Consider the following 14,312-nt stretch of genomic DNA (forward strand, 5'->3'; position numbering starts at 1 on the left):
AAAAAAAAAAAAAAAACCCAAACCCTCAGTGTCTCCTAATTAGCTTGAGGCCATCACCCCGTGAGAAGCAGGGGGATTCAGGACAGGTTAACTCTTTACTCCCTTACTAAGGAGATCTTGATCTAGGCCGGTGCCCTCCAAACTTCTGTCTTTCATGTAGCTCCTTTATGATTTGTGTCTACCCCCACACCACCTTCATTATTATTTTCATAGGGTTTTCTTTTCATTAGCTTATCTGTTAAAATTTGACCTCATCCTATGTAATTATATCCGTGAAATCATGGGTTTGATGTTCGTGTTTTTTTCCTATCCTGCATTAAAGTAAATACGTCCCTCTAAAAATGTCTTTAAGTTTGCCCATGAGCCCACCTGGCATGATCCCAGGTAGCGCATTTTAATCGCTGGGACGTAAGCAGCCTGAAATGGGGTCACAGCTTAGTCTCTGCATCAGAAGAGCTGGGTTCAGGTGCCAGCTCCACCCCTTCCTGGCTGTGTCCCCCAGGTCTCCACCTCAAGGGACATGGGCAACTTAGAAGCTGATCGAGCACTGCAACGTGCAGTGGAAAAGCACGGTGCAAGACCTGAGGAGAGGAACTAGGCCTCGCTCCTGCCGGGGCAGGTAGAGAAGGGAAGGACGGAGCCAGGGGAGAAGGGAGGAGGAGAACCAGCCAGACCGCAGGGGCTGAGACAGACAGAGAATTTAGGGACAGACAGAGGGGTCTGCTGTTTGAACTTGTTTGTGTTGGTGCAGTATAAACCCTGTAGTGGTTAACTTTATGTGTCAACTTGGCTAGGCCAGGGGAGACAAATATTTGGTCAAACATTATTTTAGCTGTTTCTGTGAACGTATGTCTTAGATGAGATTAACACCTAAATCACTAGACTCACATAAAGCGTATTGCCCTCCATAACATGGGCGGGCTTCGTCCAATCAGTTGAAGGTCTGAATAGAAAAAGACTGACCTCCCCAGAACAAAAGGAAATTTGGCCAGCAGACTCCCCTTGCCCTTGCACTCGGACAGTGTCTGTTCCCTGGATCTCCAGCCTGTCAGCTCACCCTACAGATTTTCAACTTGCTAAAAGCCTTCACAACTGCATAAGCCAGTTCCTTAAGTGCTCGCTCGCTCTCTCTTTCTCGTGTGTGTGTGTGTGTGTGTGTGTGTGTGTCTGTCTGTCTGTCTCTTTTTCTTTCTGTTAGTTCGTTTTCTCTTATTTATTTATTTGAGACGGAGTCTCACTCTATTCCCAGGCTAGAGTGCAATGGGGCAGTGTTGGCTCACTGCAACCTGCACCTCCCAGGTTCAAGCAATTCTCCTGCCTCAGCCTCCCGAGTAGCTGGAAGTACAGGCATGTGCCACCACACCTGACTAATTGTTATATTTTTTGTAGAGACGGGGTTTCACCGTGTTGGCCAGGCTGGTCTTGAACTCCTGACCTCGTGATCCACCTGCTTTGGCCTCCCAAAGTGCTGGGATTACAGGCATGAGCCACCACGCCTGGCCTAGTTCCTTTTTTCTGGAGAACCCTGACTAATACAAACCCCACTCCACCCCTGACCATCCAGATTGTCAGCAACACCTTTTACGCTCGCAAGTGGGGAGTGAAAACAATTGCCATCTATACTTCAGCCAGCCACTTCAAGCCTCTGCCTTCACAGCCTCACTTCTTACCTGGGAAGTTTTAGAAAACCTTTCTTTATCTCACTGACATTTCCTTTTGTTAGGTACTATAGTTAGTTACCTCGACTTAAAGATTGTAGGTTGCCGAAGCAATACCCTCTGTAAGGTATTTTAGGGTTTCTCCTGTGGTTTGTGGTTAAAAAAAAATAACACGGGAGAGGCAGCCAGAGTTTTGAGGAAGGGCGGCTCAGCAAATTAGGAGGTGGATGGAACTTTCCACGCTGGGTCTGGAAAGAGTTATTCCTTTGGAAAATAGTTTTCAAGACAAGTTTCTGGCTGAAAAAAAAAATGGCTTCTGCATATTGGCGATTTAAAAATCTCTTATGGGAGTGCTTGAAATTCTCAATCATGTTGTGGTTGATATGTTTGTAGAGGATAGCGTTTATTTTGGTGCTTGAAATGTATACTGTCCTCACACATCCCTGGAAGGTGAGTGCTTTGGTCATCTTTATTCTGTGGAGGAGGAACTGAGGCACAGAGAGGCCGAGGAGGAGTCACCCAGGGTCACACAGCTCGTAGGTGCTTGAGTCTGGGCAGGATTTGTCTGTGTCTGCATCCCATCCTCCCAACTCTTCCATCTCACTGATTCTCCCTTGGAACTGAGAGAGGCCAGGCGCGGTGGCTCACGCCTGTAATCCCAGCACTTTAGGAGGCCGAGGCAGATAGATCGCCTGAGGTCAGGAGTTTGAGACCAGCCTGGCCAACATGGTGAAACCCCATCTTTACTAAAAATACAAAAATTAGCTGGACGTGATGGTGAGTGTCTGTAATCCCAGCTACTCTGGAGGCTGAGGCAGGAGAATCGCTTGAACCGGTGAGGCAGAGGTTGCAGTGACCCGAGATCGCACCACAGCACTCCATCCTGGGCGACGGAGACTCCATCTCAAAAAAACAAACAAAAAAAAGAACTAAAAGAGACGTGCTGGGTTTCCCTTTGAGTGAAAACATCTGTGTCCATCTGGAATGAATTCGTTCAGTAATGACTCCTTCTGTATTTTTGCCTAACCTTCTTGACCACATTGGTTTCATCCTCGTGCTTGCATTCTCATGGTAGGAAGCACAGGTGAAGGTACCAACTGTCTGTGTCTCTGTTACCAAGAAAGCAAAACTTTCCCCAGGAGCCACGCAAGAGACATCCGCTTCCGTCTCAGTGGCCATAAGTCCCACGGCCACTTCTAGCTGCAAGAGTGTCTAGAAAAGCTAAATGCTGTCGGTCCAGGGGGATCATCTTTCACAACTATTGGAGTCAGCTCCATATGGTGGGGTTAATAAAAATTTCACATAGTCACTGGATGCAGTAATAGAAATACAGTATCTAACAAGGACAGATAAGTGTGCGTGTGGGTTCCCACACTGCATTTCCAGATGGACAGCACAGCTGGCCTATATCCAGAGGGGTCGGTCAGAATAGTGAAGGCTCTGGAGATCATTACCAGAGTAGAGTGGTCACAGGTCCTGAGGATGTTAGGTTGGAGGACAGATTAAGGAGGGATGCGGTACATTTTAAAACTATTCAAAGGGGCGCGGTGGCTCACGCCTGTAATCCCAGCACTTTGGGAGGCTGAGGCGGATGGATCACAAGGTCAGGAGATCGAGACCATCCTAGCCAACATGGTGAAACCCCGTCTCTACTAAAAAATACAAAAAAAAAAATTAGCCGGGTGTGGTAGCAGGTGCCTGTAGTCCCAGCTACTCAGGAGGCTGAGGCAGGAGAATGGTGTGAACCCGGGAGGCAGAGCTTGCAGTGAGCCAAGATCAAGCCACTGCACTCCAGCGTGGGCGATAGAGCAAGACTCTGTCTCAAAAAAAAAAAAAAGTATTCAAAGGGGCACGGTGGCTCATGCCTGTAATCCCAGCACTTTGAGAGGCCAAGGCGGGCGGATCAAGAGATCGAGACCATCCTGGCCAATGTGGTGAAACCCTGTCTCTACTAAAAATACAAAAATTAGCTGGGCATGGTGGTGCATGCCTGTAGTCCCAGCTACTTGGGAGGCTGAGGCAGGAGGATCGCTTGAACCCAGGAGGCAGAGGTTGCAGTGAGCCAAGATGGTGCCACTGCACTCCAACCTGGGCAACAGAATGAGACACCGCCAAAAAAAAAAAAAAAAAGGTATTCAAAGGACTGCAAGTTGGAAGAAAGATTAGGATTTCCACACAATAGTTTCTAAAGGATCAATGAGTGCCAAAGTGTGGAGGTATTTTATTTCATTTACATTGTTATAAAGGTTTACTGTGCTGGTGAATATGGCCTCATACTTCATTCCGTCATTCAGCAAACAGGTACTGCAGGTTTATCATGGGCCAGATTCCTCTGGGGTAGACAATTGGACCATTCGTGAGCTATAACCTCCACCCTTAAAGAGCTCACAGACTCCTGGGAAAGAGAGATGTAGAAACACATCTACATCTCTGTCACCCAACAGAGTTACTTTAATCACTCCACTAAGCAGTGCTTAGAGTTGTGGTCTGTGGAAAATGCTATTGGCCGCTGGCTGGAAGGAATAGGCCCTGAGGGGGTGTCAAGGCAGACTCCACCAGGAGACCTGACCTTTGGTCTGGGCTTAGGAGCATGAGTTGAGGTGGTGAGGAGGAGTACATTTCTTCCTGGAAGAAGGGCAGCATGTTCAGAAGCACAGAAGCCTGGGGAGGGTGATGGGGCAGGTGCAGGTGGTCAGCTGAGCTGGTGATGAGAAGGAGTGGGAGGAAGGGCTAGGCCAGGTCTCAGTGCCGGCTCCCGAGGGCTTCAGTGGAGCCCGGTGCCTTCAGGTCTGTGCCATAGTTGTCCACTGCGGAGCAGTCCCATGGGAAGGCCAGGGCAGCTGGGCCTCACTCCTTAAAGAGGAAGATTAATCATGAATCCTCTGAGCTGCAGGTAACAGGAAACCCATCCAGCAGAGTATGAAACCACCACAACAACGCACTTTGTTTATCTAGCAAGAAGCCTGAAGGTCTGCAGTTTCAGAGTGGGTTTGACAGCTCCACGATGTCTCAAAATACGCAGGCTCTTTCTTGTTCTGTCGTTAGCCTGGTGGCTAATCAGTGAAATACAGTAAATATTGTTCTGGGAAGGTGGGGTAGGCAGGGGCGGTCAGCTTCAAACTGAGCACCTGGGCAGTCTGGAGCCTCAGTCCGTCATTCCAGAAGTATGTAATGCCCCCCTCTGCTCTGTCCCACCAGAAGGTGAGCCCCAAAAGTGTCTGCCCCAGGCAGGCAGAGGCAATCTTCACGGGGACAGAGCAGAGTGAAGGGCACACGAGTTTGGAGCACGCAGGCCTGGCTTTGCATCGAGCAAGTCACACATCTCTGCACATTGGCTGACCCCACGACAGTCAGGGGTGTAGGGAGGTGCCACAAAAGGTGGGCCCCCGAGCATCCCGCACAGGCTGACACTTGTTCACTGAATGATGCTGTTTGTCATTGTTCTCCATGATGATATTGTCATGGTCTGCCCAGAAGGAGGCACCACTGAGGAGCCAACCCTGGGTGGGGATTAGAAGATGAGGGGCGTTTGGCCGGGCGCGGTGGCTCACGCCTGTAATTCCAGCACTTTGGGAGGCCAAGGCGGGTGGATCACGAGGTCAGGAGTTCAAGACCAGCCTGGCCAAGGTGGTGAAACCTCGTCTCTACTAAAAATACAAAAAACTTAGGCAGGCACCTGTAATCCCAGCTACTTGGGGGACCGAGGCAGAAAATTGCTTGAACCCAGGAGGCAGAGGTTGCAGTGAGCCGAGATCATGTACTGCACTCCAGCCTGGGCGACAGAGCAAGACATGGTCTCAAAAAAAAAAAAAAAATGAGGGAAGTTCAGGAGTTCAGCTGACTCATGCTTCCTCTTCATCAGCACACCTGGCACTGTCTCAGCACCTGGTCTTTCCTGCCATGGAAACTTGACCTTTTGGAATTGTCAGTCGTGGCCTCCCACTGGACTGCAAACCATCGCTGAGGCAGGACCTTGCTGGATTTTCTCACTGACGCCTCCCTGTAGCCTGGAAGACAAGTGTGGAGAATGTCTGAGAAGCACATAGCATAGTAGTTACGAATATGGACTTGAGAACCACACTTCTCTGGCTTTGAATCTGCTCTGCGTCTCACAAACTGTGTGACTACAGGCAAATTGCTGACTTTTCCATGCCCCTCAGTTCATCCTCTGTCTTAAAGGTTGTGGTGATGGGTAACTGAGGGTGTGACGTGCTTATTAAGTCCCATGCCTGGTGCATGCTGAGTGCCAGATGAGCATGTGAACGGGATGAGCCTGACTGAATGAGGAGTGGCATTGCAGACAGGAGCTCAGAGGCGTGAGAGGACAAGCCACATAGAGGGAGGGGGTACAGCTGACTGTGTCTGACACCAGTCCCTGGAGAGTTCAGGCTTTCGATCGTCAGGCAGTGGGGATGATGGACAATGTTTAAACAAAGGAAGTCGTGCTTGGAGTTATGTTTGAGTAGAGTGTGGAGGTGACAGTCCAGGCCTGGGGAGGTGGCAGCCTGAGCCAGAGCTGTCTCAGTGATCATGAGACTGTTGGAATGTGCAGGGTGGGAGCAAGAGGGCTCCAGGCTGCTTCCCAGAAGGCTGGCGTGGAAAGGGGTGATACTGGCCAGACACAGTGGGCGGTGGCTCACACCTGTAATCCCAGCACTTTGGAAGGCCAAGGCGGGCAGATCACTTGAGGTCAGGAGTTCGAGACCAGCATGGCCAGCATGGTGAAACCCCATCTCTACTAAAAATACAAAACTTAGCCAGCTGTGTTGGCAGGTACCTGTAATCCAGCTACTCGGGAGGCTGGGGCAGGAGAATCACTTAAACCCAGAAGGCAGAGGTTGCAGTGAGCCAAGATTGTGCCGCTGTTCTCCAACCTGGGTGACAGAACAAGACTGTCTCCCAAAAAGAAGAAAGAAAGAAAGGGGTGATACCATATCATGGCCCCCATCTCTGATGCTGCCCGTGGTGTGGCGTGTCTTTGGTCTGTTGGGCGATTTCTTTGTTTCCACCTCTCTCTCTCTCCCCCAGGAGTCTGTGAGCTCATTCTTTCTCTCGGCCCAAATCATAGTCATTGTAGCTCAGTTACTCATTGCTAGCCTTTCCTGATGTCATACTGACATTGTCTGGCTGCAAGGTCACAACATCCTGTGAGGCAGGCAGTCTTATCCTGATTTTACGAGCGCAAAAATAGACTCAGAGGGGCTGGTTCTTTGCCCGTGGTCTCTGAGTTAGGTCAGGCCAAACTCGTCCCACTCCATCCTCATCTCCATGAGGGGCAGGTGGATCTTGCCATCGTGCCAGGCAGATTATCTGGAGCCCTCCAGGGAGGTGGTATCTGCACCAGACCCAACAGGGAGAGGACAGACTGCTGTACAGATGCACAGGTGCCCAGTGATCCGAAGCCACAGACTTGCCAGCCATAGACAACCGCAAAGCCGCCTGATGAAAGGTAGAGGATTGCAGGCCCTGGCTCTGACAGGAGCTGGAAGACAAGAGCACGGCTGCTACCCAGAGGCCCTTGAAGTTTACTGGCAACAGCTCCGAGGTCGGGGAATCCGTTGTCATTCTCTTGGTAACTGGTAACCACTGTCAGTATTTTTATTCCCCCTTCTTAAAATAGCAAGCTGAATTACTTCTGTGGTTAAGAACAAAAACAAAGCAAATATTGCCAGGTTCCTGTGGGTTTAAAATTCTGCCCTGATGGAATATGCCTACCCTGTGGGCATCTGAAGGAAATCCATGATTCTCACCAGTTCTGTCGTCCACACCTGGACCTGGAGGAACCTGAAGGAACCTAGAAGGGGTTGGCAAGTGATGGTCTGGGCGGATGTGTCCCACAGCCTCCCAACAGCTGTACTGAGCACAGATCAGCCTTGTCCCAATTTTGTCTACTCCTCCTCCTCTTTCTCTCCCCTTTCTCTTTTAGGCCACATGTCCCCTCCCACCCCACAGAAAACCTCCATCTTCTGATTGGCTCTGTTCACTGCTGCCTGCTACCACTCAGGGCTAAGGAGCTTGCCTGCGCTGCTTGGGTCACATCAGACTCATGCACCAGGGCGGGGCCGGGGGTGGGCGCGGTCCTTCTGCACCCACCTCATTCCTGGGTATGGGATTTCTCTTATTTATCAATGTCCCCACTTCCCTTTAAAAGCCACTTGCTTGCCTTTCCAAAACAACCACAGCCTCTCCTGAAACCCTGATGTTCTCTCCTCCAGGAGATGAGAGGTGCCCATCGTTTTCAGGGGGTACTAGGGACAGAAGGGGATCTGATGGAGGCGACCACTGAGAGGCCTGCCAGGGGAGCTCAGGGAGGAGAGGGCCAACTGCCTGCGTGGTCGGGAAGGACACTTCTGGGAAAGCAGAGCTCCCCGCCCCCGCCGAGAGATGCGGATGGCACAGACACCTCAGGCACCTGCGCCACAGCCTCAGCGGCCGCCCCGCCCTTACTCTGTGTGCCCTTTGCAAGTTGGTGACCTCTCTGTGCTTCAGTTTCCTCATGAGATGAGGGCAATAATGCACACCTTACAGCGTGTGAAAATTGAATCTCATTCTTCATGTGAACAGCTAATGCTGCTTGATATTCTATGGCATATAACTTGGAAAGTTAAAATATTATTGTGGAAGGGCACGCAGGCCAGGCCAAAGACTAGGGAGACGCGGAAGGATTTGGGCAGGAAGGACACTGTCATTTTCAGGTTTCAGAAAGTTCCCTCTGGGCAGCGTGGAGAATGGGTGGGAGGAGGGAGGCAGGAGGAAGGAAGAAGCTGAGGCGGTGGTCTAGTGGGCGGATGGTGGCCGGGCTGGGGCAGGGACAGTGGCAGAGGGGTGGTGAGAAGGGGATGGTGTGATGGACAGAGATTTGGGAGCTGACTTGGCAGGACTTCGTGGCCTTTAGATGTGGGCGGGAAGGGAGATGACACTAATCCTCTGGCCCATGTGACTGGGGCTCGCTGAGATGTGGCCTGTGGCAGAGGAGCAGGTTCTGTAGGTTAACGCTGACATGACTAACCCCTGCCCCCAAACCCTCCTAAGCAGGACATGGCCCTCTGCTCAGAGGGACACTTGTTCAGCCCGCTCTGTTCTTCCCATGTGGCTCTTTAAGTGTGGAACCCCCAAGGGCAGGGGTGTGGTATAAAGAAGCCACGCTCAGTAAACCTTCGCAGGATGGACGACTCTGTCTTTCAGCCCTGTCAGAGGAGCCTTCCTCATCCCCTCCTCCAGGCCTGATCTGGGGGTAAAGCAACCGCCCTCTGTCTCAGCCGCCTGGCATATGTCCTGGGCCACCCTGGCATCCTTCTGGCTCAGGACCTAAGGGTGGAACTGAAGTTGGGCCAGTTGCAAAACCAAGGTCTCAGAGCCCCAGTTTTAGAGTTGGTCGAGCCAGCCTGGCTAGAAGAGGGCCCTGTCCAGTACCACTGCCCTCCTCTGTCCTCCGGCAGACTGGGTTTGGCATGGACTGTAGCTTCTTTTGAGCACCCTAAGGCAGGGACCATACCCACCGTGTCCACCATGGTCTCCCAGTGCCTGTAACCGGCCTGGCTTACAAATAGCTGTGTAGCAAGCGAGGAGTCACCCACCCTGTCTGAGCTGGGGCACAGCCGTGAGGAGAGAGCCTCCCTTGCAGGACAGCATGACATCACGTGGAATAACAAGTTCTACATGCCTACTCAGGCACACACTCCTGATAGATAATAGACAGCCAGCAGCACTGTGCCCAAGTGCCAGGCCCGCCAGCCAGCAGGTGTGCCAAGGCCGGCAGGATGGCTGCAGAGGACAGCAGGTGGATGAGTACTCCGCGTGTGACTTTTGCCGGGGAGAGAGCCTTGGGTAGTCCCTGCGTCAGAACAGGGTCTCACCCTTAAAATGCTGAGCAAGGCCTGTCTCATCACACAGTCCTCCATGTAGTCACAATACATACCAGCTAGAGTGATGTGCATAATAGAACGTTACCTGCAAGAAACGGCACATTTCCTGTGTGCACGTGGTTGAACTGGTCTGCGTGAAGATGGCATCTAGGAAGGCGCAGAGAACAAAAAACAAGCCATGCGGCACCTCCCTTTCCTGAAGACTGTTTACAAAGGTGCTGGCATTGCCAGTTCCCAAGTTCATCATTCATGTCATACCAATTGGTGCCTCCCGCACTAGAGTTTACAAAAGGCTTCCAGGCCGGTACTTGCCACCATGCGTACCTGCAGCCAGTGGTCCAGGCCATGGCCCTGATGGGCTTCCAGAACCCTGCAGCCGACTCCTGGCCTGGAAATCTTACCCTCGGAACTGCCACAAAGTGAAAATTTTCTGGAACTGAATAGAGGTGGTGGTGGTTGTATTTAGTATTACAAATGTACCAAATGCCACTGAATTATACACGGGAAAAATGGTTAGTTTTATTTTATATGACTTTCGCCTCAACTTTTTTTTTTTTTTTTTTAAGACGGGAGTCTCGCTCTGTCGCCCAGGCTGGAGTGCAGTGGCCGGATCTCAGCTCACTGCAAGCTCCGCCTCCCGGGTTTACGCCATTCTCCCGCCTCAGCCTCCCGAGTAGCTGGGACTACAGTCGCCCGCCACCTCGCCCGGCTTGTTTTTTTGTATTTTTTAGTAGAGACGAGGTTTCACCATGTTCGCCAGGATGGTCTCGATCTCCTGACCTCGTGATCCGCCCATCTCGGCCTCCCAAAGTGCTGGGATTACAGGCTTGAGCCACCGCGCCCGGCCTTCGCCTCAACTTTTTTAAAAAAGAACTGCCACCACTTGCTGAGTGTTTATTTTGGGCCCATACCATGCTGATACCTTGCATGAATCATCACCTGTCTTTGGGGCAGTTCTGCCGGGTGGCTTGGCATCGGTCCCTTCTGTGGGTGCCTCAGAAGGGTGGAGGAGGGCAGGGTGACCTATTAGGAATGGAGCCTTTGCTTCCTAGGTAAAGAAGGTCTCTGTGAGATTCTAGAGGAAACTGGTTACAGGGGATGCCTCTAGGAAGAGGGTGCTGGGGCAGGGGCAGAGATAGATTTACCTAGCTACATTGTATACCACTTGAGAACTTTTAGATTTTGTATCCTGTGAATGGTTACCAACTCAAAAAATAATTCTTTTTTTTGTTTGTTTGTTTTGGAGATGGAGTTTCGCTCTTGTTGCCTAGGCTGGAGTGCGATGGCTCAATCTTGGCTCATTGCAGCCTCCGCCTCCTGGGTTCAAATGATTCTCCTGCCTCAGCCTCCCAAGTAGCTAGAATTACAGGCATGTGCCACCATTCCCGGCTAATTTTTTGTAGTTAGTAAAGACGGGGCTTCACCATGTTGGTCAGGCTGGTCTCAAATCCTTACCTCAGGTGATCCACCTACTTCAGCCTCCCAAAGTGCTGGGATTACAGGCATGGGCCACCACGCCCAGCTCAAAAGATAATTCTAAAGTCAAGGGAGAACGTCTTATCTACAGAAATGAAGCAAAGCATTGTCACCATATTATATCATGTCAGGAACAAGCACACGGAGGCCCACCTAGATTCCCCTCTGGCGCATCCCTTTGGTACACTCAGAGCCATGGTTTCCTCATCTGTTGAAGGACAGAGGTACTCCCAGCCTCAGTGGCTACAAAAATCTAGTGAGGATGGGATGATGTGTGTAGAGCAGTCTCACACAGGGCCAGGCTCTGTGCCCAGGAAGCATCTGTCATCTTCCTCCTCCCCATCTCATCTGGCCCTGCACCCCGCTCCCCTCCCACCCACGGTTTGGGTTTACCCATTCGGGACCCCCACATTCCTTTATGACTCATGGTTTCTTCTCAGAGAAAGCCACAGATGGCTCCCTGCAGAGCGAGGACTGGGCCCTCAACATGGAGATCTGTGACATCATCAACGAGACGGAGGAAGGGTAAGGACCCCCAAGGAGAGGTTGTGGGGCACAGGCAGAGACGGCCATCCACCACACAGCACACACCTGCACCCTGCCAGGGAGCCCCAGCCCCATTGCTGCCATAGCCACCAAGTCTGACCCACCCCACTTGGCTGCAGAGGCCATCTGAGCCCCTAGTACCTGAGCGCCATCCAAGGTAGGCATTCACAGCAGTACAGCTGGCCCCCGAGGGCTGCCTCCCCACCCCGCCTCTCTTAGTGGCATTGCAGATTCCACACGGATCTGGAAGCCCAGCCTTGTGTGCAGTGTCTCCCTAGGACGAGGCAAGCTGGAGACTCTTACAATCAGGAGTTGACCCCAAGCGCCATCTGCATTCCGCAGGCGGGAGTATGCGCTAGAGAGACTCCGGCTTTTCTGCGAGCAAAAACAGACTTCCATTTCCTTAAGATTTGAAACCAGCTTTGAGTGTAGGGGAGATCACAAGGATGGCAGGGAAAGTGAAGCTGAACCGTGAGCCTGAACAGCACTGGCATTTGCCAGGCATTTCTGGTGTTGGGGTCATGGTATCCTCTTGCTCAGTGCCAAGGAGCCCTGCCAAGGCACGTGGTGTGGGGGAGGGATTGGGGTCTTGGCCTCCGATGGCTGACTTGTTGTCACTGACCTGACATGTGAACTTCGGAAGTCACTTTACCTCTCTCTCTAGGTCTTTGTCCTCAAAGGTGCTCTGTTGGATCCTTCCAGCAATAACCCCGAGTCCCTGGAGGGAACAGAAAGGGGATGCGAGGGTCCCTGTCCTCTCAGGAAAACCCAGCAAAGGATGGGGAGAGGTGTGGGGGCCATGGGCAGCAGGAAGTGCTGCCAGGCGAGGCCTCCATCCTGAGAAATCGGTGTGGACCCTCCTTTCCCTCTCCAGTTCTCACTGGGATCATCCAGCTGTCCCGTGGCCAGTGCAGGGTTCCTCAGCCCAGGAGGGCTTTGTGTGGTGAGGGGCAGGCCGGACGCAGGTGAAGGGCAGGGAATGCTCAGCTCTGAGCTGGAAGGAGGCTATGGGCATCTGAGTCACACAGTCAAGGCCCAGTCAGGAGAGGGCATTGGCTGCCAGGAACCTGCTGGTGTCTTCCTCAGCCTGGCTCCCTGGTCTTACCAAGGACTCATGAGAGTGAGGGTGAGGGAAGGAGTGGTGGGCAGAGGTCAGGAGAAAGAAAGCAGGAGGCAGAAAACTTCACCAAGCTTCTAGACAGGCCTGGCAGCTTCATGGGCGTTGCAGCTGCAAGTCACTGCAGTATCCTTGGGGACAGCAAGTCCCCATGTCCCTTGTAAACATGGGAGGAATGGGCTCAGCGTCGTTCAGGTGCGTTGCTGTTTATTTGAGCACCTTGTGCATTCCAGGCATCACAGGAGGCACTAGGGACCCAGCAGTGATCAAAGGCAGGCGTGACTTGACCTCACCAAGCATGGCACCTAAACTTAGCCTCATTACTAAAGTGTCTCCCCCGTTGGGTTGTGGCCTCCTTGTCATACATGCTCCTAGCAGAGTACTGGACATCATGGGCCCACAGCAGCGGCAAGGCCAGACCTTCTGATTCCCAGTGTTTCCCTCTAGGGAGGGAAGGCGTCCAACAAGGATGCTGTCCCTGTGCTCTAGGAGGCTTCTTCTCTCCCAGGGCGGGCCCCCAGGTCAGTGGCACATGGCAGAACACGCCAGGGAACGATTCTGATTCCCTTGTCTCTAGGCCACCCTAGAAGAGGTGGAAACAAGTCCCTATAAAGCACTGAAGTAGCCCATGGGTCAGTGGTCAGGCCAAGACCAGGAGCCAGGGACGGGTGAGGGGCTGCCCAGGGAGGCAAGGATTGGAAACTGCTCTCAGGCTTCTGGGCCAGGACCCCCCTTGGTGGGCCACCATCCCTTTCCCCACCATGTCCCTTCCACCCCAGGCCTGACCGTCTCCACAGCTCCAGTCCCTAGGCAGCCTCCGTCCCTAGGAAGCCTTGCCTCTGCCTTCTCTCCTGCTGAGAACCAGTGCCAGCGTTCCAGGCTCTCCTGCCTTAGTCCTGGATGGGGTCAGCACTGCCAGCCAGGCAGACAGCAGGATGGGCCCCAGTGGCCACTGGCTAGGCTGGGAAATGTTACTTATGCTTCAGCAGCGTGCTGGGCTCTAGGAAGGGAAGGTGTCCAAAGAGAACACCATCCCTGCCCTGTAGCAGGCTTCTTCTCTACGCAGGGCAGGCCCCCAGTTCAGTGTGGCAGGGCGGAACAGGCCAGGGAGACTGGAGGACCTGGGAAAGTGTCGTGGATGGGGTGGATTTTAGCTGAGACTTCACCTCATGGATGTGGAGGTCAGGAGCCTTCAGGGTGCAAGTGGGGGCCCACAAAGGCTTTTAGACAAGAGCAGTCAGTGCAGCATTGAGTATACCTGTGTAGGGCCGAGGGTGGAGGGTGGTGGGAATCACGGAGGGGACAGGGAGAGCAGACTGGCAGCCCAGCTTCCAGGGGCCTCCCACCACCGTGACCCCTAGGCTTCTTCAGCCCTCCCCGACCTCCCCCACACTCATGTGGCCTCCTCTTAGTTCCTCCAAGGCAGCAAGCTCCTCTGCACCCAAGACGTTGGTCCAGGCTCTGACCTTGACCCAAACTGCTCTGCCCTCACTCCCCACGGCTGGTCCTTCCCATCTTTCTAGGCCCAACTCAGAGCTGACCACCCCCATCCTCACCTTTGCTCTTTTTCCAGGACCAGCTTATTCCCTGCTCTTCTTTGGGTCTCCCCGCAAGGTGGGGAGGAGGCAGGGCCATATGGTCTCGTTTACC

At 52.7% G+C, this 14,312-nt stretch overlaps 1 protein-coding gene across 2 annotated transcripts in view; it reads left to right on the forward strand.

Annotated features, from left to right (window-relative positions):
* Positions 1 to 14,312, forward strand: part of TOM1 (target of myb1 membrane trafficking protein) — a 52,841-nt gene that overhangs the window by 10,308 nt on the left and 28,221 nt on the right. For both annotated transcript variants that reach the window (XM_017890125.1, XM_017890126.1), the window contains exon 2: positions 11,440 to 11,524. In XM_017890125.1, the coding sequence (XP_017745614.1) occupies positions 11,440 to 11,524 (85 nt within the window). The remainder of the gene's footprint in view (positions 1 to 11,439; positions 11,525 to 14,312) is intronic.

The sequence above is a fragment of the Rhinopithecus bieti genome, unplaced genomic scaffold (genome assembly GCF_001698545.2).
Source record: "Rhinopithecus bieti isolate Rb0 unplaced genomic scaffold, ASM169854v2 scaffold_19737, whole genome shotgun sequence".
Classification (NCBI taxonomy): Eukaryota; Metazoa; Chordata; class Mammalia; order Primates; family Cercopithecidae; genus Rhinopithecus; species Rhinopithecus bieti.